The sequence below is a fragment of the Pelecanus crispus genome, chromosome 5, assembly GCF_030463565.1.
Source record: "Pelecanus crispus isolate bPelCri1 chromosome 5, bPelCri1.pri, whole genome shotgun sequence".
NCBI lineage: Eukaryota > Metazoa > Chordata > Aves > Pelecaniformes > Pelecanidae > Pelecanus > Pelecanus crispus.
The window spans coordinates 82,448,176-82,474,509 of record NC_134647.1 but is presented as its reverse complement, the minus strand read 5'-3'; the positions used below and the strand labels follow the sequence as shown (position 1 = coordinate 82,474,509).

Here is a 26,334-nt window from a genome sequence, read left to right as displayed (position 1 = left end):
CTGTATTTCTAAACCACTAATAAAGTAAGTCTTGCAAATATGGAAAGAAATTACAGCTATCTTATTAGCAAGACAGTGAACATATCAATTTTCTAAAGCGATCTAAAGCCATAATGCGGTAACGTACTCTCTGGGGCACAGCTTTACGCTTGTATCAAGTATTAGGGCCAAAATGCCAATTCGTTTTAGACTTAAGCCTGCTCTAGTTGAAAGCAGCCTTTGTAATGAACATTACCATTGACCGTAAACATGGCTGACCCTCTGCATATGAGTAACATTGGCTAACGCAATTGTTAGAATCAAACCATAAGAAATATGAAGTTATCAACAGTTTTTATAATCAGACAACAAACAAGATGTAGATTAGTTTTTATTCATTCATTAAAACTGTAGCTATACAGCGTATTTCTAACACAAAGGTGGGCTGCTGTATAATAATCGGCAGGTGTCTCAGGAAAGTCAGCTTGTTTTACCAGCGCTAGTAGACTTGTCTTTCTGCTGGACACAAACCAGATACAATACAGTATGAATATGCATGTAAATGAATACAGAATTTTGGATGTGCAGAATTTGGCACGTTACTCCAAGCAACCTTTCAGACTGATCACAGATTTTGCACACTACGTAGCCTTCTCCAGTGTACAAATCAATCCTTCTCACTGGAGATTTTAACGGAAATGGATCCTCCTCACCAGGAACAGTTTGAGTAAGCGAGCGCAGAGCATCACAAAGAGAACGGTAACCTAATGAAAGGCTGCTTAACTTCCTCCCTTCCCATCTCCCCTTTTGCATCAAACCTCGACCAACTCGCTGAACTTCTCCTATACAAATTTGGAAGCCAAAGCAGCTGTGACATGGAAACCCATTAAAAAAAAAAAAAAAAAAAAAGCCCAGTTAAAAAAACACCACCACACCACCTTTTGACAACTGAAGCTTGAGCAGATCAGATATTTTTGACGGAATGCTATCCTAGGCTGCTGCTGTACTCCCTTCCCAGCAACACGTTCTGGCTGAGAAACATGTTACATGTCTCCTACTCCAGATCTCAGCTGCTACGAAAGGGGTTTCATCACTTGGAAATAACTAGCGTTATCTATCTGAGCTGCCTTCCAGTTGACATGACTGGATAGTTGCAGCCACCTTAACACAGTGTATTTCTCTTTCTCTGAAGCTTTTAGAAAGATTATCTAGCAACAGAGGCAACGTACATATCTGCCCTCTCAAAGACAACTTTGCATAGATAACAATTATGCCTGCATGTTTAGAAGGATAAGAAATAACAAAGAAACAACCAAATCTGAAATCCTGCAGAAAACGGCCTTGCAGAAAATGCGTCCTCACTGAAGAAAGTTCTCCTCTACTTTATAGCTGAGTAAATTTTTTGCGCTGCAAACACTAATTAATGCAGTAAGGCTGTAACAAAAACAAGCCATTAATTTGTAAAAGAGTAGTTAAGTGGGAACACCTACCATAAATAAAGATCCCATTGTGTTAGGCTGCATATCACGGTATTTATAGCTTGACCACAAATGCAAGTGTGGTGAGTGTTTGCTTCCCCCCCGCCCTTTCTTTTCTTAAATCCGCAATGTTTTGCAGCATATATCAAGATTTCTTAAAATTACCTGACTGCTTCCTATTTGCTACAAGATCCTCAAAAAGCTGCAGAACGTGTAAGCAAAATGTCCACTGTTACTCTAGCAAGACAGTAACAGGTAAGTGAAGCCAAAGAACCAAACCCTGCCGTTCATGACACCACCGTAAGTAAGAGAAGCTCCTTGAAAGCCACACCTGACAGAAGTTATTGGGTCAGAAAATTTCAAACTTAATTCTCTTAATCTTCTACATTGCTATCCATTTACTGTGGTGTGAGTTCAGGCTTGACAATCAACTACTCAGTACTTACTAACATAATGAAAGGACAGCAAGCAGCATGCTATTTGGTAGAGAGTACAAAGGAGTTTTTCTGCCTGTTTACTTTCTAGTCAGCTTATTCCCCCGATCACCTAAGAAATGTATTGCAATCTCCAATAAAAAAAAAAAAAGGTAGTTCTGCAGATGGTCTGAAATACAGTTCAGCATATACTGAAACTATGGACATAAAACAACTGTGTCCATTCTCTAAAAAAGAGTATTTAAATTTTGTAAAAAATCTCCAAGCAAACTAAACTGGCAAAAAGTGTTACAGGTTAAAACACACAAACAACACCCCCCCCCCCCCCAAAAAAAAACAGCGAAGGAAAAAAAATAGTAATTTTGAACAACATAGGCACTCTTGCTTATTATATAGGGACTGTGTAAGGGACAGCTGCATCAAGTATTCTTAAGGTTAACAGCCACTAAAATAACAAATTCATACATTGGGCATACACATACCACATTTTTATGAACATGCGTATGCACATAAATACACGGTAAAAGCGGGGTATCGACATTTTGTAGACTTTTAAATGCTTTTCTTTAAATCCTTTGGCTGATGATGCTGAGTTGCTAAGACTTTTTAACTAACTTGCGCAGCTCAGATGACTTTGGGTGCTCCGAAACAAGCATTACGAGCTCTATCCATTCACTTAGTGTTTCTGGATGAAAAACCAGCCCTATTAAAATCAAAGGCCAACTCCTGTTGACTTACATGGCTTAATACACTCTAAAATCCACAGCTCCAATTTTGCCCTCCTTTACACTAATGAAAATCCTAAATAATTGCTCTGAAGTCAGTACACACTCATAGGATAAGGATGAAAAGAGCACGAGGTTCATTTTATTTTATAGCTTAGCTTGATACTTTTGTGACTGATTAACTCCAGTGTCACAGACAAAGACCGTAAGTGCCTTTGATTTGTATGTTTATGTAAAATAATGGAAAATCTGGGATATCAAATTGACCCACGATAAAATTGCATCACGAAAGACTGATTGGGAAGGGTATTCATCTTTTAGAATATGTTACAAATGAAAGAGGCTTCTGGAAAGACTGTTAAGAGGAGGCGGAAAGAGATGCTCACGTACTGTGCCAAAAGAATCTGAGGCTTTAATCATGAGACAAATTAACTCTTCACAAGAAATAAAAACCAGTTGATGTCAACTATATACAAAGATGACTGTTAAAAAAAAAAAGGAGTATTCTGCTGCAAGCCAAGCTTGGGTTTATACCATCTACAGTTCAGTAAAAAAGAAAATCCTTCTCCCCTTTTCTCAAACAGCTGAGGGAAAACAAATTATTTGCTTGCCTTGTGGGGGAAAAAAAAAGGAGGAAAAAAAATCCTCCTTTCAAATTTCACGGACACTTTCATGCCCGAGTTCTCATTGCAGAAGTGTGTCCCGGTTAGCCTGTAGTCTTGTTTTGCTAGGACTGAATGAAATCGCTTTCCTGAGCTATCGCTAGCGTTAACTCAGACAACTAACACGGTCTTATGAGGACTTCTAATTTTTTCGCCACATTCACATTTTAGAAAACAAATTCTTTAAGAGTTTAACCAATTCTGTTGCAGAATTCCTCACTGTGCAACTGACAATAAAATTAAGTGTAAATTATAAAAAAGTTCGTTTCCCTTTGCATTTTCGTATTTTTAGGCAGATTTTTTTTTCCTCCTAAAAACATCTTAAAAATGTCATACACATTTGTGTGAGCAACAGCCAAAAAACACGTGTTTGTTAAACTTCAATAGAATGTCACCAAACCTTGGCTTTCAAAAAGAAAAAAAAGAAGAAAGAAAGAAAGAAAAAAACCCCAAACCACACAGCAGATGCTGATGCGGTGCCAGGGTTTAACAGCATTTGAATTCTTTCAATATACGCATAGGCCACGTGTTCCTGCAACCACAAGGCACAAAGTCCACGCCGGCCTTCTGACTCTAACACGGAGCTGAGATTCCTACACAAGGGTGCAACAGGTGCTGCTGAGAAGAAGAAAAACAAAAAAACTTCCAGGAACGTTGTGTTCAAAAACGTTTTGTGTTCAAAAAAAGGTGGAGACGTGGCACTTTGGGAGATGGTTTAGTGGCATGGTGGTGGTGGCTTGACAGTCGGACTGATGACCTTAGAGGTCCTTTCCAACCTTAATGATTCTATTCTAGTTTTACTTTCATGAAAAAATAATCCAGCCACCAAGCCAGGAAAGATGAAATGAATTATTGCTCTCTCCTTAACTGGTTTAGTGGTGGACTTGGTAGCGTAGGTTAATGGTTGGACTGGGTGATCTTAAAGGGCTTTTCCAACCTAAACGATTCTACGAAGATTAATTCAGGCTTGAAAGTCTGCTTTAAACAACAGCCTGCTCCCAAGCCTCATTAAAACCCAAAACCAAACCAAACCAAAGCACCGAATAACACGCCGGGGGAAGCGGAGGAGAGAGACCTGTGCTCCCGCGCAGGGAAGCAGCGGTTCTGCAGCTCACCTCGCTGCAGGGCAGCAGGAGGAGCCCCAGAAGGCCCCATTTAGCAGGACCCCGACGATTCACCCCGTAAGAAAAAAGCCCTTGGAGGGAGGGCGGGAGGCTCAAGCCCAGGCCGCCCTGAGGCGAGCCCGGCGGCGGGCCCGGGGCCTGGCCTCGGGGTGAAGCCCCCGCCCCCTCACAACCTCTCTCCGAGGCGGGCCCGCTGCCGGCGGCGCCGCGAAGCGCGGCACTTACCGAGCCCAGGCAGCGGGGCAGGCCGGCCCCCCGCCCCGCTCCGCCGCGGCCCTGGGCAAGGCCCGCGGCCCGCCCGCTCCACGCCGCCGGGGACTACAGCTCCCAGCAGCCCCCGCGGCCGCAGGGCGCCGCAAAACGTCGCAAAAGCGCCCCGCAAAAGCGCCGCAAAGCGCGGAGGGGGTGAGGGTGGTGGCGGCTGGCGGGAAGCAGGTAACGGGGAAACCGGGCTGTGGGGAGCCGGGGGTGCGGAGCCAGGGGTGCGCCCTGGCGTGAAGGGGCGGGGATACGTGGGGCGAGGCGGCGTGAGGCGCCCCGGCTGATCCCCGTTTGCCTCCCGTGACAGGCGGCGGCGCTGGGCCTGGCGGCTGCGACGGCCTCCCCAGGCATGCTGTACCTGGTCGGGCTGGGCTTGGGAGATGCCAAGGACATCACAGTGAAGGGGCTGGAGGCGGTGAGGCGGTGCCAGAGGGTGTACCTGGAGGCCTACACCTCCCTCCTCACGGTGGGCAAGGAGGCTCTGGTAGGTCTGGGCGCTGCTGCGGCGCGGGGGGCTGGCCCTGATGGCCCTGGCACCCAGGGGTGCGGGCCGTGCTGGGGCTGGTGGGTCGGAGAGACTGGTGGTGCCCGTTCGGGAAGCGTGTGTAGGTGACGTTCACACACTGTGTTCTATAGGAGAAAGCGTTTGGCTCCCTTGCGAGAAGACTGGAATGAAAATAAAATTTTGCTTCTCATGAGTATTGCTGTTAGCTTTCGTCTCAGACTCCAACAACATGTGGAGATCCTGAAATGCTGGAGAACTGGGTTAGAAAAATACCTGATCTGTTCAAAACCAACCAAACAAAAAATCAAAAGATGTACCAGAAAAATCCATCTTTTGGAGCCCTGAACCTCTGTATCAGCCTGAGGTATTATGGTGTGCCTGCTGGGACTAATAATGTGACTGTCTGACATTTCCATGTTTCCTTGTGGGCCAAGCTGTCTCACCATGTTGAGGCTTCCAGAACACAGAATCACAGAATGCTTTGGGTGGGAAGGGACCCTTAGAACCCACCCAGCCCAGCCCCTGCAGTGCCAGGGACAGCTTTAACCAGCCCAGGGTGCTCAGAGCCCCGGCCAGCCTGGCCTGGGATGGTGCCAGGGATGGGGCCTCCACCGCCTCTCTGGGCAACCTGGGCCACTGCCTCACCACCCTCAGTGTAAAACATTTCTTCCTTATATCCAGTCTAAATCTATTCTTCTTTAGTGTAAATCCATTACTCCTTGTCCTGTCACAACAGGCCTTGCTAAAAAGATTCTCCCCATCTTTCCTATAGGCGCCCTGTAAGTACTGAAAAGCTGCAGTAAGGTCTCCCCGCAGCCTGCTCTGCTGAACATAACACGGTTCAGTCAGAGACGGGCTATTGAACAACACAGACATAAGCTTTTTGTTAGTAAACACACCTTATGGAAGAAAGCAGTAGTAAAAGTGTACAAATTACAACTGATGGGTTCCCTGGTTGTAGAAAGATAAAGCTTAATGTTGAAATAATACCAAAAAAAGCTTACCCACCCAGAGAACAGGGGTCTCGCCTCCGAATAAGCTGTGTAGTACTATACAGAGATCCTCTCTGGGTCTTGGATGCTGTATAGCCATAATCTGCTTGTATGCATACCTGTATGTACATAGAGCACGTGAGACTTTTCGCCTGTAGTCAGCATTATGTGGTTTCCAGATACCAGCTAGGCTAGAATACTTGGGGCCATCTGGTATATCTGCTGTGTTTTGAAATGGAGGTATACTCCATGTTTTTCTGGTTTTTTTTTTCAAGTGCGCTGAGGCAATCTGAATTGAAACTAATCCATTCAAAACAAAATGTTACTTTTTGTTGTTGTTGTTGGATAGTTGGAAAATTGCGAAATAGCAATGATTATGTGGATATTTTTACTTGGCAAGACCTGCGTTTGCTATCAAAAAAATAGATGGAGTCCTAGCCAGCTGAAAATAAAACACTGAATAATAGAAAAATGCTGAATATTTTTGGCTTTTGGGGGGGGGGGGGTTGGTTTGTTTTGTTTTTTATTGTTTTAAGTCTTTTAGAAACCTTGAAGTCCCAAAGATAAGGTAATTGGGAAAAGTGATCAATAAAAACAAAGTAAAAGATGCTGTCTTACCTGAAACTGCCTAAGAGGGAACATAGGAATTAATCACCAAGTGTTGACAATACAGCCCAGTTCACATATAAGTGACAATGCTGAATGGTTTATTTAGTCATCTGAAAGTCAGTCTTTCCTAAGCAACATGAAAAAAGTTAGGGGAAAGCTCTCAAGAGATAAAGAACAGGTTCTTTCCTGCAGGGATTTTTTAGAAATCATCCTGTGCTGGTGCTTTTAAAATCAGATCTCAAAATGTCAAATGACATGACTTGCCTAGAGGCCACCCAGGTACCTTTGGTATGCAGGGGGGGATTGAGCTACTTTTGGAGCAGCTCCTCAACTGCCACAGAAGGCATAAAACCCCAAGTCAGTGTCAGAATAATGTGCTGACTAATTTCTGTCAGTTCAGGAGCTGCTTTATGGGAAGCTCAGGTGTTCTTGCAAGGGAAGGCAGGGTTCTCTGAGACACGGGTCAGACTGCTGGGGAGAACAGTAAAGTTGGCCTTTCCAGCCTCCATTGTGCTCCTGAGTGAGCACCCAGAGAGAGATGAAAACACTCCTCGGTGTCTTATTGTGCTGTTTCTTATTTATTTCAATTTCTAGGAAGAGTTTTATGGAAAAGAATTGATTTTGGCTGACCGAGAAATGGTGGAACAAGAAGCAGATAGCATTTTAAAAGAAGCTGATGTTTGTGATATCGCATTTCTTGTAGTTGGTGATCCTTTCGGGTAAGACAAAGCAATGTTTTAATTATTGCTGTAGCTTGATCACTCTCTTTTTTCAGTAGGAAGGAGCCATACTCCGTAACTGTAATTCTTTATGAAGAAGCTTATTTTCAGACCAGAAGCACTTTCTATGCCTTTATATATTTTTTTATTGCATTAAAAATATACATGCAATTGTCCCCACTTTGTCTTGCTTTGGAGTTTCCTTGCCCAGATATCCCTTACAGACAGGAATGCGGATCCTCCAGGATGTATAAATCTTTCCTTCAGCAGTCACTTGTCACTTCATTCTCCATGCTAGCTTTTATAGAGAATATTTTGTTCCAGGTTTTATCTGCTAACAGAAGAAATTCTAGGGTATCACATAATTAAGAAATGTGCTATGTTTTGAGAGAGTATTCTTTTAGTTGCTATTTGTACTTAGAAACCGCAGCTTTTATGCTGAGTTGTTTTAGAATGAATACTGATTGTTTCTTGTACAGTGCTTCTGCTTTGATATATGCTAGTTTTTTAAAATCCCTTAGGTCATTATAAATGTCTTCTCATTTTGTTTTATTAAGCCTTTTGTTTCCACTTTTTTTTCCTGCTGAAAAGTATAGTCTTTTTCTATCACCAGAAGGATCTCCTTCTGTCTTTTTAGTCAGGCATCATCAATCTGTAATGTCAAGCCATACAGAAGAGCTTTTAGTCTCCAGCTGGTGATTCAAGTTTTGTTAAGTGTTAAGGGGCACAAGAAAAATCAAATCACTGAGCACCCTATTTGTGAGTGAAAAAAATAGAGTTTATGAAAAAGAGGAGCGGCGTGCACATCTGTCAAAAGGAGATAATTTATGTAAATACAGGTTGAAGGGAATCGGCAAGAGAATATTATATTAAACTAGTACTTACGGGCAGATGATGCTGTATTTCAGAAATATTAATTATACTTTCAATGCATGTTAACATTAAAATTAGGATTCATGGAGAGTGTAGGGCCACGTTACCTGTGCCCTTGTGCTCTGACCCGGTGACTGATATAAATAAGTACACAAGATGAAAAAAAACCCCAACCTACATGTATTGCAATGTAGTCGCTACTTGCAAGCAGTATCTTGATCTGCCTCAGTTATCATTAGTTTCAGCGTGAAAATATTTCAGTTCCGATTAACATACTACGTCATTGTAGAAAACTACCCTTCTTTTGAATGAGTTGCTTCTCTCTAAATGTTTATGTTCTTAGCTCTTAATATTGCAGCTAGAACTGCTCCTGTGCCCACATAGAGCCCTAAGGATTTAGGGGTTCAAGAGGTTACTAGGAAAGAGGACTGAATGTTTCTGTCCTAAGAGAAGCCATATGGGAGGAGGATAGAAGCCATGTGACTGCAGCTGATGGTAGAGTTTCAAGTATATTTGCAGGTAAGAAGAGTACTTGGCAGCCTTAGGAAATCTCAGGTGTTGGTGGTTAATGGTTAAAGTGATGAAACAAGCTGTGCCCCTGTTGTTCTCGCTATTGTTCACTGCAAGTTTTTATTTGCGTATGTGGTAACAGCTATGGAGGTGCTAGCAGGAACCTGACAATTTTAGTGGTATACTGGAAAGCCCACCTTCACCTAGCCTGGTGCTAACATTTGTATTATTACTACCCATAAAACTTAAAATCTGTATCAGTGACAGAAAATACTAGTATAGCTCTGGGTGTGGAAGGCTGACTCCACGAAGCCTTTGCTGGTGTTAGCTGAGTGCTCACGGGGGCACTTCTGCTTTTAGCTACGGTCATTATGGACCAGTCTGTTGGGAGAAAGTACTGGCTGGAGCAAATTTCAGTGAATAAAGCCAGCTGATCCCTTGGTCAGGATTAGCATAACCACAAAATCCTCCAGTGCTCCTTGTCTTATGTATGTGAAGGGGATAATACAAGGCCGTAGAACTAGTCCCCTCTTCTCGTAGAGCAGGCATTCGTTAACCACCTTTGCTTATGGAAGGCAGAAGCATAGTTTGTTTCCTAACCAAAGTGTTGCTTTAGGTCTCTTTACTGCATTCTCCTAGGTCTGGGAACCTGTTTGTATCAGCGTCTGTGATTTCCCAAAGACAGATTCCTCTATTTTTTTTTTTTGCCTTAAGTGAATTTTTTTTTTTTTTTTTTTTTTTTTTCAAGATTGACCCTTACAGCCTTGCCAGCTGCGGCCACATTTGTGTCCCAGTCTGAAGCACCTGATCTGCTGATTGGTGCTATTCAGACATGCAGTGTCAAAATCATCAGACTAAAAATCAGGGGAATTCTCTTAGGGTAACTGAACCAGGCCAGGGTGAAAGCGGTCTCCCTGTTTAATTATTCTGATCGGCGTAGGCTATTTCTTTCTTTGTTTCCTTCTTTGGAGTGGCCACACAGAAATGTGTGGAACATCTTGGGAATGAGGTGGCTAAGGCCATTGTTCAGGTTTGATAAATTTAGGTAAGGGGTAGGTGCATTTTCATATTTCACATGGAGAATGGAGTGCCTAGCACATATTTAAGCGTACATGCAGGGAGGATACGTGTGTAAACATTGTTGCAGTTCAAAGATTTGCTGGATCTACATATACTTACTATTTTAGAAGGACTAATCCTGATTGCGTTAACTACAAGCCCAGTAATTCTTGCACCAGTCACTGCAAGGTATTTATTAACATTAGACCTGGAGCCAAATTTAGTTCAGTTCTAAGCATAACTGGAATTTTCTTAATTATTTCAGAATAAACTTGGTCACTCGAACTTAGGCATTGTTAATTTGAGTAATTTGGCTTGAATATGATAAAAGTTGACTTAGTCTAAGGATGTTTTTTCTAAGTACTGCATGCAGTTTACCTCCGTCTGTTCACAGTTCTTGTTTTGAGTGTGTTGCTTTCCTGGCATGTACTGGTGCAGATGGGAGAAGACCTGCCTGTGCAGCGGGTGAGGAAATACTGGAGTTTTGTTGAAGTCCATGCCATATAGAGTTGACCTTTGCAGTTCAACAGATGTCCAACAGACACCTGCAGAAGGCAAAGGATAAAGGGCACTTTCTTTTTCAAGTACTTGCCAAAGCCACTTAAAAAAGTAACAATTGTGTTTGGTGTTACAGTTTTAATGGTGCCAGAAAGCTGCAAAGAACCACAACATGCTGAGGACACCTGTATTTTCAGCTAGGGAAGAGGACATTGGACGCCTTCTTGGAGTTTTTACTTTCCCGTAACAACTAGTGAAGTTATTGTTGCCCTTTTGGCACCCCTGCATTGCCCTAGTTGTGAAGGCTTTCATTTTACTTTCAAAACAAACTATAGTGCCAGTAACGCTTGGTCACTTTATCTTCTCAGTCTTCAATTCCTTTCTTTTCTTAACACAGGGCCACGACGCACAGTGATTTAGTACTACGTGCAGTAAAATTGGGGATTCCGTACAAGGTCATTCATAATGCTTCAATAATGAATGCAGTGGGCTGCTGTGGTTTACAGGTAACATTTTTTTGTGTATGCTATTCCACAACTGCTAAGCTTAGAATTGGCGAGCTCTTCTACTGCTGTAGCAGTGCGTGTTGCAATCTGAAGTTTGAAGATCTGTAGCAACTGTACGCTTCTGTTGTCAGAATTTGTTAACACTTCCTTTTCAGCGTGCTACATGTCAGCAAAAGTCCCTTTTGATGAGCGCATGTGAAAATGAATAGTAGCACTTCTATTCTTCTCTGCTCTCTGACTTCCCTCTGCCCCAGGAGACTTTGATATTTACGTTATTTTACAGATAAAGCTTTGCTCATGTTGGCTTCCTTCTACTACTGATGGTCACCTGATAAGTTTATTCTTAAATTAGGTTGTTATCCTGTTAAGAAATATGTTGGTCTTGTCATAAAAGGAATACATCACAAACCTGTCTATATGCCCAACTCAGATCATAACTAATTCCAGAATTTTGTATATGATGCATTCTTTGTTTCCGAGGTTGACCTGTCTTCTCTTTCTGCCCAACTGCCGAGAGAGGAGGGATTTGCCTAGCCAAGGACTAGAAGAACAAATGGCAGTTTTTGTGCTTCTTGAATGGCTAAAGTAGAAAAGGTCTAGTGTCCCCCGAGAAAATACTTCACTACTTCCTTTTGCACATGTGTAGGTCCATTATTACTTTGCCTGCATGAAAAGTGTTACGGCAGCGTATGTATCATGACTAATCACATATAAATTAGCAGAAGCTTCCCCCTCTTGTTTTTACTCATTACTTTAACATAGAACCTGTCCTTTCAAGGTTCAGAATGGTTCCCTGTGTATGGGAAGCCCTAAACCAAGCTCTCGCTTTACCAAAACCAAACGCAAGCACAGGAGTGTAAGCGTACTACAGACAAGAGTTGAGCGTTTGAACCAGACAAGAGTTGAGCATTTGAACAACAAGTTTTCATCGCCGAAGGAGGAAGCATTCCTTCCTAGCTTAACATAAAAGAACACCATTTTTTTTTAATTTCAGCAAACGACTGACGCCGTCAAATTTACACTGACAAACACCAATAGCCTTATTTCAGTGCTGCCCAGCAGCAGACAATCTGTTGCAGTACGTTGGGTATTACGTCTGGCTTGGATCACATCTGAATGGTTCAGAAATGCGAGAGCCCTGTCTGATCTGGCGCTTCAGCAACGCCACGCTGACACCTGTTCTGAGATGTGAATGCTAATCCTAAGGGGAATGCGAGCACTTTCTTAGTGATACCTGCCTATTGCTGTTAGACGTGGGAAATAATTATCTTTTAGGAAGGAAACGGGCTCCTTGGTGTCTAAAATCTACATCTACAGCAGACAGATGGCAGCTGTCGCATGACTGCACTTACTGGGGCGGGTAACACAAGGGTTGAGGCTGGGGCTCACCCTTTCCCCTTTTGGCTTCATAGTGGTGCAAAGTTTGCTTCTGCTGTCAGGCTGTTGACAAGTAGTTTGTACTACCCGCTGTCTTTTTCCTGTTCTTTTACGTTCATTAGGAAGGAAGATGCAAGGCTCATATTCCCAAAGAGAACAGGTGACTAAGTTTTCTGAAAGTTTGCTGCCCCCGCAACTCCAGCTAGGTGTGGGAAGGAGGAGTATAGAGCTTCTAGGTTAACTGAAAAAAAGAGCAGAAAACTTAACTGGGAATACATTGCAGATAGTCCGTAAGGTTTTTCACATATGCAGAGTTTTGGAGATTAATTTACTATTTCCTTACCCCATGCTGAAGGGAACAGACCATGAAGGAAATGGGATGTTATTCACTCTGGCATTAGTCCCCGTTTCCATTCTGGCTTGGGAGGGGCTGCCTTCTCATAAGTCAACATTCCTGTTGTTGTATAAAGCATTTTAGGAAATAGTGATCATATTGTATTACCGGACAGACTATAACCAGCTGTACGTTTAACTCTTCATTGCTCCTTACAGGCATAAACAGCGAGTGGAGGATATCTTACAAAAAAAACCAGCCTGTGATTTAATTAGAGCTGTGGTGGAAGTTTGTAGTTTTTTCAACAGTCTTTATGTTCAGGGCTGCCTCCTGCCATCAATTTAGTTTTGGAATTACTGTGTTTCACATTGCAAAGCTGCTGTCAAGTATAGCAGGGATTCCTCTTTTGCTTCACCACAGAAAAGGCTTGGCTTTTTTTCTTGTTTTAATCTGATTGTGATACAAAACCTCTTTCTTTCTTACTAGAGAAAAACAGGAAACACCTTTATATGCTGTTCTGAAAGCCATGTGCGTAGTGAGCTGTAACTGCTGATTAGGCCCTCGGTAAAATGCAGCTACAGCCCAGGCTGTTCACAAAAGAACATGTCTCTTGTCATCAGAGCAATGTTTCTGTGCGGCCAACAACATGCAGGTAGTTGCACAGTTTTCCTGTACTGTAGTGAGTTACTGAAGTCAGCAGAGCATTAGTGATGGTTTGTCACCTTCAATTCATAGATATGTTTCTTGCAAATTGTAAAAAAGGGGGATGTAAAGAAGGGGGAATAACTATTTTCAATTACTTTTTTTTTTTTTTTTTCTGTCTTGCCCATTTGACGGAATCAGTGCAGCTGTTTTGGAGGCTGCACAGGTGAAGATTGTACAGAGAACAGGGGGTTTTTTTAGTTTTGAAAATGAAACTTTTTGAACTTCTAGGAAGCTCTCGGATTGATACAATGAGTTATAGCTATTGAGAGCAGGGGGTGGTATAACTTAGCAAAGTATTAGTCTGAGTGGGCATAAGGCTCTATGACTTGCTGTGGCTCCCTCTTACACTGTTCTTGCTGTGCTTCACTGCGTCAGATTTTTTTTCCCCAAGGCTGAAGAACATCTTTTTCCTCAAAAACAAATGAATACGGCTGGGGGGGAGAAGCCAGGAGAAGTGCCTGTGTGTGAGTGCCTCTTAGCACGTTCTCCGCAGGTTCACCTCTCTTGTCTGGAATCCGATGTGTAGGTACATTGATCGCTCCGGCTCCTGTTGTAGCGGGGAACAGCCACCAGTGAAGAAAGTCACGCAGTTTGGTGTCTGCACACCGCCAGGGAAGTCGGGGAGAGCGGGCAGAAGTCCCCAGGGGAAGGCCGAAATTCTCAGAGAGCGCTTCTAGTGTGTGGTAACTAGTGAGAAAGTTCAGCTTTCCTCAGCAGCAGCTGCGCTGTAGTTCCGTAGCTTTGGAAAGCTTGGTATTTTAGGTAACAGGCTTACCTCTGTTCCACCACAGCTCAGCTACCCTGTGAGCAAGACGTTGCCTTGGCTCTATCCGACTAGGATTCAGCATTGCAAGGTGAGAACAAAGGGAGAGCCTAGCCTGACTTCTGTGGCTTTATCTGTACCCACGCTCTGTTGTTCAGAATAGGGCTGATTGCTAAGGCTTTTAGCCCTAGAGTAGAGAGGCAGAAAACTCAGGGTCTCTAATTACACCTTCTCCTTCCTTCCTAATCTGCGTGACACCTGGGTTAGTTTGGGAAGGTGACTGGCCAGAGTGGTGCTCTCAGGACAGAATTCTGTCTGAGCCGGTTCTGGTAATGTTATCTTTGAGGTAGCAGTATGGATGGTCAAACACGTGAGGAAGACTGCATCATGCTGACCTCTGATGCATGTGAAGGAATGAGGCAACTTGGAATGGCTGGACATAATGGCATTACGGTAAAAAAAAGAGGATTGAGAACTAAAGTGTGAAGTTGGAGGCAAGCCATGGGATGAGACAAAAGACTAAAATGAGCCACTCATTTCTGGGAGAGTGGTGGTGCTGGTTTTGAAAGCATTTACTTTGTATTTTGGTAGGGTAGCTAGGAAAAAAAACATGCCATGGGAAGGACCTGCCTTTCTTTTGAGACATACCCACTTTCCACCTGAACAGCTTCAGAACAAACATCTGCCTGTCCCCTTGTCTCTTTCAGTGACTCATCTCAATTTTTTTTTTGTTTGGACTCCAGTTAATTCTTGTAAGAAAATTACAGTTAGAAAATAGTTTTGTCTTTTCGCTACTAGCTGATCACTTAAATGCAAAAGCAGCGCTTGCTTTGGTATTTTTGAGCCTTTACTGAACAGGTGAGTACATTTTCAGTGTCGAGCAGAAAAATATTATTTATAGATAAGGAAGCTGAAGGATGCTATACGTTACTCGCTGTGCTCATAGTCAAATAGAAAACCTGTAGTAGCTGCAGGAGCGGAACATCTGAGTTCCACCCTGTCTCTGTGCCCTAATCTTCAAAAATACTCTCTGCTCTAATAGGAGGGGCTCTATGCAAAATGTTGTTTATTCACTGATGGTTAAAACAAACTGTTTTCCATCACCGGTTGGTTTTCTCACTTTCCACCAGTACTACCAGCTTCTGACCTTTTAGAAGTTGGCATTTGTTTCTCAAACCAGTTAAAGGTTAAATCAGTGCCAGTCACACTACTTCATTACTCACAATTGCTGTTTGACTTAGTGCCATTTGTCACCAGCAAACAGGACACAGAAACATCCATTTAATCAGAACAGATTTTTTTTCCCTCAATTTAGATATCTTTGTTTCAGATTAGTAACCCAAGTGAGCAGGGTGGGAAGGAATCATTGTTTGACGTTGATGGGAAGAGCCTTAGGAGGTTATTAAAGATACGGTGACGTTACCTTGAAGGGAAAATCCTGTCCTGTTCAAGTTTGCTTAAGAGTTTCTGAGCCTTTTGATAGCTGAATTTTGTTCTGCTTGTGGAGTGGCTATTTCCTAAGTGCTGATACAGGAAGCAGCCAAGAGAAAAATGTGTTCTTCCCTGCAGCTGCCTTTATGTGATTTGTCTCAGCTGCCTCCTGAAGACCGCAGCCATGTGGAGCAGGCTTCCCTCAGCCAGACATCCCTTTCTTCACAGTTCCTTTCTCTCTGGCATGTGCTAAGGGGACGGGAGGTTTTTGGGACAGCTGAGCCTGTCTGTTGGCTTGCAGTCCAAAAAGGAGTCATAGCCTTGTGTGTGTGAATGGTAAGAACTTTCATGTGAAGGTTCTCATGAGAGGCATTCGAAGGTGCTAAAGGTCTGTGGTACTAAATGAGACAGCGTAAAGGGCTAGAGCTAGGCTTGTGGTTGTGTCATAGGACGAGTTACAAACCAAAATGAAACTTGACTGATTCTTGCTACCTCTTTGATGGTTGTCCTACTCCCTAAGCTGTTCTCTGGCAGCGATACATAATACAAAGAATGGTAGGAGCCCTTTAATCAGATGTATATGGCCTGGAGGGTTGTTAACTGGTTACGGAAGATAAGGGGAAAAATCTGATTTGTTAGGTTCCTTTTCTTGAGGATGAACGTTGCATAGCATCACGTCAAAACTCTTCTGACAAGGATGAACAAAACATGTCTTAGCTTTTCTGTGTGTGTTCAGTGGGATTTCTCAAGAAGCAGCCTGGGATAATGCAAGGTGCTCTACAGTCTCCAGATTCCATTGAGGAATAGTCTTAGGAGAAAAAGCCTCTCGGTGTCTGTCAGCGGGATGTGATCAGGCTGTGCAGTACCTTCGTTTGCAGAACAGGCCTGTCCTGTGAGAACTATCTGCAGTGTAACCTGTGACCGTCTCGACACGAAACATTGCTGAGCAGCATCTCGGTCCTGCAAGGTTCACAGGCATTTGCACGCGTATACAGGTGCCAGGTCTGAAAAGCATAACGTTAAGACGCCTTTTTACCTTCTTCCCCTGACATGTGTCAAGTTCTGAAGCTATTTGAAATTTAAGCAAAGGAGGCAGGCTCATAAGTGAAGAATTGCTTTGTCACCATTGCAGCTGATACAGCAATAATTCTGGGAAAGATGCTGTAAAAATAAATGTCTGCATTTTGAAATGTTTACTTCTTGGTTTCTCTGCAGCTGTTGCTCTACTGACCTTTAATATTATCTAAAATCTTCTCTCCTGCTTGCTTTAGTACTTTTTAGAGGGGATGGGGAATCTTCCTTTTTTGATTTCCCTGTTTAGTCTCAGCTTGTTCCTCCTTTTTATGTGATTAGCCACACCAGTATTTTAAGTGAGGACCGTTGATCTGAACAGCTTCAGGTGTCTGATGTCATTCAGACTGGCCATGAACAAAGTTGTTCAGTAGTTTCATTGAAATTTCACTTGCACGCAGGCTTTCCAAGCCGAGATCGCAGTATGGCACTTTTTCTCTCAGAGTTTTATTCTGGCCTCGCAATTAGCAATGCATTCTGCTTATATAAACAACAAGTAAAATAAGAAATATCATTAACAGAAGAGTTAAAAATACTGACTGAGAACAGGCACCTCGGTACCAAAAGTTGTCAGACGTTCTCTGCCATTATGTGTGTAAATGAAATAGGAGGTTATAGCTTGTTTTGAGGTGATGAAAGTGCGAGGTGAACAGCTTTCTGCAGTATTTTGTGAGAGGCAGAAAACTCTTAGCAGAGAGCGTTGCCTCTGAGTGGAGAGTTCTGGCTTCCTTTCCTGACTTCAGCTATTGCATTGCAAAATGCGAAGTGCACAAAGCTTTGCTTAAGCCAATTACTACTTGGGCTGGGGGGGAGGCGGGGGGAGGAGTATTTCCAAAGACTGAGGTCTTTCAAAATGACCTTTTGAAATTTTTCTGTGAAGTTTTTGAGCATTAGGGAGAAGGTAAGAAGGTTAGCTTCCAAGCTGAGAGCACGAAATACCTGTCCAGCCATTTCACTGAGCCCCTTTGAAATTCTGGCACTTCTGTGCCCGAGCAGAACGTAGGCAGTCTGACAAACCTGATGATCAGTGCAAGTCTGATGCTTGCGGTTATTTTAGCCTGCACAGAACAGATCTTGCCCACTCCTAAACCCCAGCTGCTTAATGCAGTGCAACTCCATTTGCTGCTGCCTCTCTTTAAAGCTGTGCCCGTCAACCGTAGCGCATGCTCGTTTCGCTGAAGGTACGCCAAGCTCTTCATGGTCTCGCTGAACAACTTCTTAACAATCTCAAAGCATGACATTAGTCCTTAGTGTGTTGTAATACACCTTGCTTAACAAACATGTCACAGTTTTATTCTGACACCAAGCATGATATCTGGAATTTTGGGGCCCTGTTTAGTCTTTTGTGGTTGGTGGAAAGAATATTTTTTTAATTTTGGTGGGTTCTGGCTCTAGTGGATCTGCTGTCCTCTGTAACTGCTGAAGCCTTAGGATAGTAGTGGAACTTTTGGCATTTAATGCTCTCTCTGCAGCAAGGCTTTTCTTGAAAGCCGGATACTTCATGCTAGATTTGAAGAGGTAGAAATTAGCACACAGCACAGGAAACTATTAGTAACAAAATGAATCTGCAGGAGGTACGGGGAGAGAGTTAAAAATGTAAGGTCTGATACAGTTTTGTGTTGCTTCTTTAATGCAGGCTTGCTCTGGTGGAAGAGCAGTTGCCTGCGTTTGCATAAATGTCACACCGCTGCAGAGATCAAACGCTGGATGAGAAAGAAATACTTGTTTGTGCCTGCAGAAGTGCTTGTAAGGTAATTGGTTACAAGTAGTCAAGCACAAGTAGGGGTATCCATTTATTGCTTCAGTTCTGCAGCATTCGTGGATCGTTGGTGTACCAGAAAGTTTCCAAAGTAGTATTTTCCCCTCTTTAATTTAAAGTGAAAATATGTATGCATTAATGCTAGGAAATCTGCTCTTTAGAAGTTTAGTTAGTAGAGGGGTATAAGTTGCAAAGGCATTTTGAGGAGGTTAATAAAATACGCTCCATTCCATCTTGTTGGTGTAGAAGCTACTTCCATGCTGTCCAGGTGCTGAGAAAACAAGTGTATTTTTGTGAGACTGCAAGTACAGTTTTCTGAGATATCAATACTTTGTGAAGATACTCTGAAGTTATTCCTACTGAATAGACAGGCCATTTCTGGCACAAATGTTTTCTTCTTTTTTGACGTTCCAATTTCAGTTTTCATGCAAAACCTGGTAAACAAAGGGCAGATTCAGTGAATCTGGCAGCGCTTGCACAAAAAGGATAACTTGCTTAACTTCTCGTTGGCAAAGATGATGGAGAATCTTTGTAATGATCAATGGAAAAGAGAAGAGTAACAATCAGAACGAGTGCTGCAGGGTATCAAGTTGAATGCCCAGCTTGTTTTCAATATGTGGCAGAATGGTCCCAACAAAATCCAGATCGGATAGTAACATTTTGCCCATTTCTGCACATCCTTTTCTTTGCTAAAAGGCAGAGGTGGAGGATTCTCTCCTGCAGGTTAACAAAATGCCAAAGGGGCTGGGGTAAGATTTGAGGGTAATTGAGGCCCCTTTCCGTACTGAACGAGGCTGCTGCTTTTGGGAGACGGCTGCGGTGCCTTTCGGGCGGCAGATGGTGAGCTAGCTAGCTGGGTTGGCAGCGGGCATTTCGGCAGTTGTGGATGACCGAAGGAATCCCACCACCGAGATTAAAGGCTGACCTGCTCCCAGATGCTCCAACAGTGAAGGCGAGAAGGAGGAACTCCTCATCCTAATAGTTTTTCTTCAGATTTGGTATGAAATAGAGAGTTCTAGCTAGCCACGTGACAAATAGGTGAAACACAGCTTGTTTTTTTTTCTTTTTCTGGAACACAGTCTTGAAATAGTTAAAAAGTTACAACAGGAGCACTTCATTTGGTTCAACCTATATTTAGTTTACTGGAAGAACCTTTAGGTTGTGAAATATACGCTGTGTGTTCTTGTCCTTGTGCTAGAATGAAATAGTGAAAAGAGGAAATGTTTTCAGCAATATTCCAGGAATCTTTGAATAAACACCGTTCCTACCAGCGTGAATGGTTAAAATTTGAGCTTTTGGTCCCTTGAAAACAAACATGTTTCTGCTTTGATTCGAATTCTGTTCTGCCAGCGTAAAGGAGTTAAAACCGCAACCTAATGCCACAGTGAAATAAGTGTGTTGAGGGGAATCCCCCGATGGCACGGAGCTGCCAGAGCTGCTTCTGCATCGGGTCCCCTTCTCTGCCAACAACCTGCACAGAGCCTCCTGCAGCGGCCCTGGAAAAGCAAGTTTTCCTTCCAGGTTTACAGAGAAAGTGGGGAGGACAGTCCATATAGCCGTTGCTTTTTTTTTTTTCTGGTGGGCTTGAGCAGACAGAATATTGGCAAGCTGCAAAATCCATCTGGGATGGCCCCGTTCCAGAGCTGAAGCGACCAAAATTGATGCACGGTTTTGCCCTTTTTCAAGTCGGTTGCAAAAACTTCCAAGCCAGATGCTGCCTGAGGTTACATACGGCTTTTGCTTTTGCATCACTGGAAACGATTGGCAAGACGATTGCTTCAAATGGCTTCACCGCGATTAGGGACTTACGGCAATAAGGAGTGTTAAGATTGAGAAGAAAATCAGTGAGCATGTTTGACTGAGAATCTGCTAGCAATATTCTTCGTACCGTGCGCGCATTAAAAATGTTGCGCCTCTCCGCTTCATGCACAAGCTGTCCCTGGCTTCAGATCTTCATATCTGCTGTCTCTTTAGACTGCAACTTCTTTCGCACGATATGGCTTTCGTCTGCAGGAAAGCGCTGTTTTAATACAAATACTACTACATCAGTCGAATCAAAACGTTCCAAGTATTACGGCAGCATTGGAAGTTGCCTAGCCTTAACCAAAATCAGAAATAGTGAGTACTGATTTTTGTGTTAGCCTTACAAAGCTTTGCCTGCAAAAGGACTTCAGAATTAAGCAACAAAGAGTAGAAGGTAAATTGAAAGTTAGTTAATACACATTGAAAAGGGGAATGCAGAGATAAAAACTTTGCAGGTAGTTCATTAGTTGTTCTTTAACATGCTTTACTGTTTGGAGAGTGAAAGAACAAGAGCCCATCCCTGTTATGAAGAAGAAGAAACAGTTCAGTAATTACAGAGTCTGTTAAAAAGAAAGGAGGGAACGCAAAGGAATGCACTAGAACTAGTCAAGAGATAGAGACACACGGGGCAGCTGTTTTAAAAGGCAGCGTTATTTGTAATGCAATGTTTTGTTGTGTATTTATGAAAGAGCAAACTGAAGCATCTGACAGAGTATTCTCCCTGTGGTACGGAACTTCTTTATTAACGAGGCTCAGGACTTCTCAGCGTTGCCAATTGTTCATGATTTTCGTAGCGTTTTCTTGTACGCTCTGCTACTTACTTTTTTCTTATTGTGTCTGTGTGTTATTGCATTTGCTTTGTTTTACAGTTGTACAATTTTGGAGAGACAGTTTCTATAGTTTTCTGGACAGACACGTGGAAGCCAGAGAGCTTTTTTGACAAGATGGAGAAGAACAGGCAGAATGGAATGCACACGCTGTGCTTACTCGGTAAGCACAGCCACCCGGGTTCCTTAGCTACCATCTTCCGCGGTGTCCAGAAACGATAGTGATGGGCATGAGATGGAGTCTGTCATTAAACAAGTGTTCGTAGCTGACGGATGTCTTTGAAAATATACCAGAAATGGGAAGGAGAGCGTACGTGTACTTAGAGTCAGTTCAGCCGTTGTTCATGCTACAGCAGCCAGGAATTTCTTAATTCCTCTGTGGAAATTCTGTAAGAAACTGTGCCTTTGTACAAGTCAAGTAGGAGCCAGAGGCCCATATTTGCGCTGAAGATCAGCGTGATTTTAAGCTAGATCAAGCTCCGGGTCCGAATCAGATTGCAGTGACTAGCAGCTATCTTTTATTGACTTAATTCGGTTAGAGCTCAACACATTTGACTTTCTGGGGCGCTAAATCATACATTTAACCACACTTCTGTCTTGTAAGGTGATACTCCCTAAATTATCTCCTCTACAGATGCTTTGGCAGAAGGTGATTGTCACGTCAGATGCTTCAGTGCTGTAAAAAATCCCTGATTGTGGCACCGGAACGGAATGCCGCTCCCACCGGCCCGCTGCCCCAGGCTCTCCCGCGGTGCTGGCTGACTTTTTTTCAGCACCCTCGGCTCAAAGCTGAGTTCCGACTCACTCTCCTAGTCTAGGTAGCTCCCTAAGGATTGTGGAACTGCCTGCAGATAAACTATAAGGCACTTGCATGTTTGCATATAGAATTCTATACCTTTCTGTATCAGCTTTCAGACACAGCTGGGATCTCTCTGTGCTAAATCAATTAATATTTTAAGTAAAAACAAATTCTGTGGTAACTGGAGGAATCCTGAGCAGGAAGCAATTTAAATGTGTAAGCATCACTGCACATCAAACTTTCCAATACCTTGAAAGTTGTTTGTTTTCAAAATTGGCTAAAAATCAGAATTGCGGTGATGTGTTTTAAAGGAGGATGACTTCACAAGTGTTTTAAACAAGGGTTACTACAACTACAATATATTAAACCAAAGTATTCTTTAGGTATTTTGCATAATCATTTCTACCATCTCCCTTTTTAATTTTTTTATGTGGTAGTGAGAAAGTAAAACTTTGGAAACAGGAAAATTGAATTCTAAATCTCATGTTTCCGAGGGAGTTGTGGTGCCGGCACATAACTGTAAGCTCACAGCTGAAAACTCCCCGTTTCCAAACTAATTGTTCCCTTCATACACTGGGTTGTTCTGGTCTATGTATGGGTTGTTCATCCGACCATACCAGATTACCGGAGAAGCACGTGTGACATAAAAGGGTTAGCGCTGATAAACGTCTGAATTCAAAGGGACTTCACGGACACAGAAGCGATTTGGTAAGCTGCGCACTGACAGCCTTCCAGCTCTGCGTCTTAAAAGAGTCACTTTGGTTTAGGAGTTGATTGTGTAACTTCAGCAATACTTCTTTTTTTTTTTTTTTAAAAAAATCAAGACTAAAAATGTATCCAGCTGTCCCCGCGATAGTATTTTGGGGGCATTCGTTCGATTGCCTCTTGGAGAGACTGTGGTCCATTAGAGTTTCATAACATTGCAGATGTGGAGAGCCTTCCTTGACCCCTTCTCTATTTCAGTTTTGACCAAATCCTTTTTTTTTCCCCCATAACAGAAGATTGTGCTAAATTTTGATTGGGACAGGAAGGAAGTGCTAACGAAAGGCAGGTTCCTGCATGGCAGCGATGTAATCACTGTCGATCAGTCATACTGTTCTACCTTTTGTGACCACAGTGTACTCATAATTCAAGAGTAGTCCCAATCCCCTGGTGTGCTAAAACACGCTGGCATTTAGCAATCCTGTGGTAAATACGCATGCTATTCGTATACTTCGCAGTCTTTTTATTCATCCGTGGTGCTCTGAAATCGGTGAAACTCGCCCTGTCTTTGGGTAAAATCACATACGTGGAATCACGATACTGGGTGATTGATTAAGATAGGATATGCCTTTTTCCTGTAACAGCTAAAGTGTTGTTATGAAGTTTATCGAATCTGCTAATTAAATTAAGCTTTACCTCCATAGAAAACGAAGTGGGAAGTTTGTAGGGAACCCGTGTTTTAACGTCTGTTTTGTCCTACAGATATTAAAGTGAAGGAGCAGTCTCTGGAGAACCTGATGAAGTGAGTCACCTTTTTGAAAATATATAGAAACACGCGCTGTATTTACAGAGGGGTTTGTGCATGCAGTGTAGGTTAACGGTTGGACTGGATGATCTTAAAGGTCTTTTCCAACCTAAACCATTCTCTGATTCTATGAACAAAGGTTCTTTGCCCGTGGTCCAGTACAGAACTTACCTGCCTTCTCCTCTCGTCCTTCTCCGCGGTCACGGGCTTTTGTTTCTTCCAAGGAGCGGAACTTTTTTGTTCATTACAGTAGGACCTGGCTTTATTTACAGTAACTGAATGAAGTCGCAGCAGAGCATCATCTTTTTTTTTTTTAAATGTTTCTGTGAGAAGCACTAACTCGGGATGGTGTAAGCTTTCCGCTTGGCAAATGAAGTGTTATTTTACTACTGTTCTGTCCCACTCTGACATAGATTAAGAGCCGAAAGCGTGTTCCAAATTCATTCTTCCTTACGCCGGCTAGAAACAGCGTGAAGTACTGAATGCACGCCACCCTTTTTAAACAGCCAAATAAGCAATGCATAGAAAATGCTCTTGAGTTCATTTAACTGTATTCAAAAAAGCTCTTGCCACATCTTAATTGTCTCCCTGCAATCCGTATGTTTTGACAGTGGTGAATAGAAATGGTTACTTTATATGCATGCTGTAACTCGGGTCTAAATTAACATTTGTGAAGTCTCACAGTATCATTGAGGTTTGTTTATTCTGGAGTTTCAAAATAAAATCTGTCTGACTGAATCCACAGTTGGCAAAGAAAGTGGCATTTCATGTAAGAATATATGGTAGGCTGTAATCATCTGCCTACAGGGCCTTTGACAGAAAAACAGTCGTTTGCCCTTGACTTGAAGTCTAATGCATCTTTCGGGAGTAGCTGCAGAAGCTGCGTGTTGCTTCCAGCAGCCCAAGTTGCTTTTAGGTCTCAAGTGCTGTGCCAGCTGGAGGCCCCGCTGCCTCGCAGGTGTGGGGAGCGCACAAGAACCTTCTGTCTGCCTTAAAAATTCCACTCTTGTCTAAAAAGCCCAGCCTGAGCGCCCGGGCCTGCTGAAGTTCAGTTTGCTGGTCTAGAGGTTTCTTGAACTAACCGGTAAGAACGCTAGGGATAACAAAATGGGTGACATGTGAAATTTCTCTACTTTGCTTTCCCTGCAGAGGAAGGAAGATTTATGAGCCACCACGCTACATGAGCGTGAATCAAGCTGCAGAACAGCTTCTTGCCATCATTCAGAACAGGAGGCTCCAAGGAGGAGAGCCAGGTACTATTACTGCGGTGTTTCTGCTACTGCCCCTCCCAAGCCACACGCATCCAAGAGCCGCTGACCTCTGCTCCCTTCCTCTCCATCTTAGCGGTCTTGTGCTCTGCAGCGGAGTTGGGCCGCCCCGAAATCCTCGTCACGAGATGGATTTGGCAGAGCTCGGGCACGGCGCAGTTCCGCGGGCACGGATGAAGGAGCACGGGTGGCTCCTGGAGGGTTAGCCCAAGCCCCGGGTTGGTAACCCCGTACCGCTTCCTGCCACCTCTAACTGCGAGCTCTTTGATCCATGGGAGTTGCAGGAGGCAGAAGGATTCGGAGCATTTTAGATCAGTCGAGCCTCAAAAATCTCCGCTACGTTTTATTCGGACTGGTCACGCTCTGCTCTGCATGAATACCGGCCTGAATCTAGGTTAACCCTGTGATGCAGAGCTGTGATTTTGACCTTCAATTCTTAACACTAGTCAAGAGCAAACTGAAAGAGGTTTATTGAAACCAGGGGTGACATCACGGCAGCTATAACGATGACTCAGTGGTGTCACAGAAAAAGTCTTTGTCATAGAAATTAATCTAGCTCTATTCCTCCTTTTAAAAGTTTATTCCTTGAATACTGTCAAAACGAAAATCCTTTTATCCTTTACATAAATAGGAAGCAGCAGTTTCCTCAAAGAGACCACAATTCCTGAATGAATTTTGTATCCTACTTCTGCTGCCTTCCCATTCTTGTTTATAAACAGCCCTAAGACACAGCTTTATTTTCTGTGAAGAACAAGCTTCTAGGCCACTCCCACAATTCAGTAATTGGGGTTTTAAGAGAGCAGTGTTAGAGTTTAAGCATTTTGAGTACTTTTTCTTTTACGATAGGACCATTAGTCAATCAATTAAGCATTTAATCTTCTTTCTTACAGCGATTACCGAAAACACAATTTGTGTCGGCCTCGCCCGGGTGGGTGCTGCGGATCAGAATATCGCCTCAGGCACGCTGTATCAGATGTCCACGGTGGAATTAGGCGGTCCGCTGCATTCTTTGATTGTTACAGGCACCACGCATCCTCTGGAATTAGAAATGCTTAAGCTTTTCGCTGTAGATAGTTCAAGTTTTGAAAACAACGCATTTCAAAGGACTGCTTAAATAAAAATGAGGCATTTAAATTTTTATTCCAGCTTTCATTTCATGACAGCGTGAAGTTATTCCTGTGAGTATTTAGAGCTTGCCTAAGTGCTGTTAGATTGTGTATCGCTTCAGAAGACAACGCCGGAGGCGCGTGGACCTGCTTTTACCCGAGGTGACAAACCGCAAGCTGCGCTTGCTGGTATCGGCTTCCACGGTGCAGGCACGGCCAGAGCCCTTCAACCTTCAGCCCCCTTGGCCTGGGTCACTTCACCGGCACCAGCAGCAGCCGCGGCGTGATGCCTAGGAGAGGGAGCGCAAGCAGAGGACGGCGGAAGCCTGCCAGATACCTGTCTGGCATCACTTCTGCTGTAGTACGTTAGCCAAGCCTACCGCACGCGTTGTTACAAGTGCACGTTAGAGCTTAAATTGTGCTGTTTCAGCTTGCCGGAAACGTTGTAGTTCTCGCACCAGTAGAGACCATTAGCGTGCAAAAGCTGCTAGGGCTGTAGCCATCTTCCCACTTGAGAGAGTGCATACAGAGAGGTGAGAATTTCTTGGTTTAGCTGTAAAGAACAAACACGCTCTCACGCTTTGGACAGTTGGTGAAACAGGGAGAAGCCACACAGAATTTCTGATTTCAGAAGGCTGCGACTTAAACTA

General features: G+C 43.3%; 1 protein-coding gene across 1 annotated transcript; it reads left to right on the top strand.

The window, feature by feature from the left end:
* Nucleotides 1-5,002: 5,002 nt before the first annotated feature.
* On the top strand, nt 5,003-25,697 carry DPH5 (diphthamide biosynthesis 5). The gene is made up of 7 exons (XM_009492070.2): nt 5,003-5,147; nt 7,364-7,488; nt 10,826-10,934; nt 21,047-21,167; nt 23,268-23,307; nt 24,460-24,563; nt 25,469-25,697. Exons 1-7 carry the CDS (start codon nt 5,013-5,015, stop codon nt 25,690-25,692), a joined length of 858 nt encoding a protein of 285 aa, XP_009490345.2. The 5' UTR covers nt 5,003-5,012; the 3' UTR covers nt 25,693-25,697.
* The last annotated feature ends 637 nt before the right edge of the window (nt 25,698-26,334 follow it).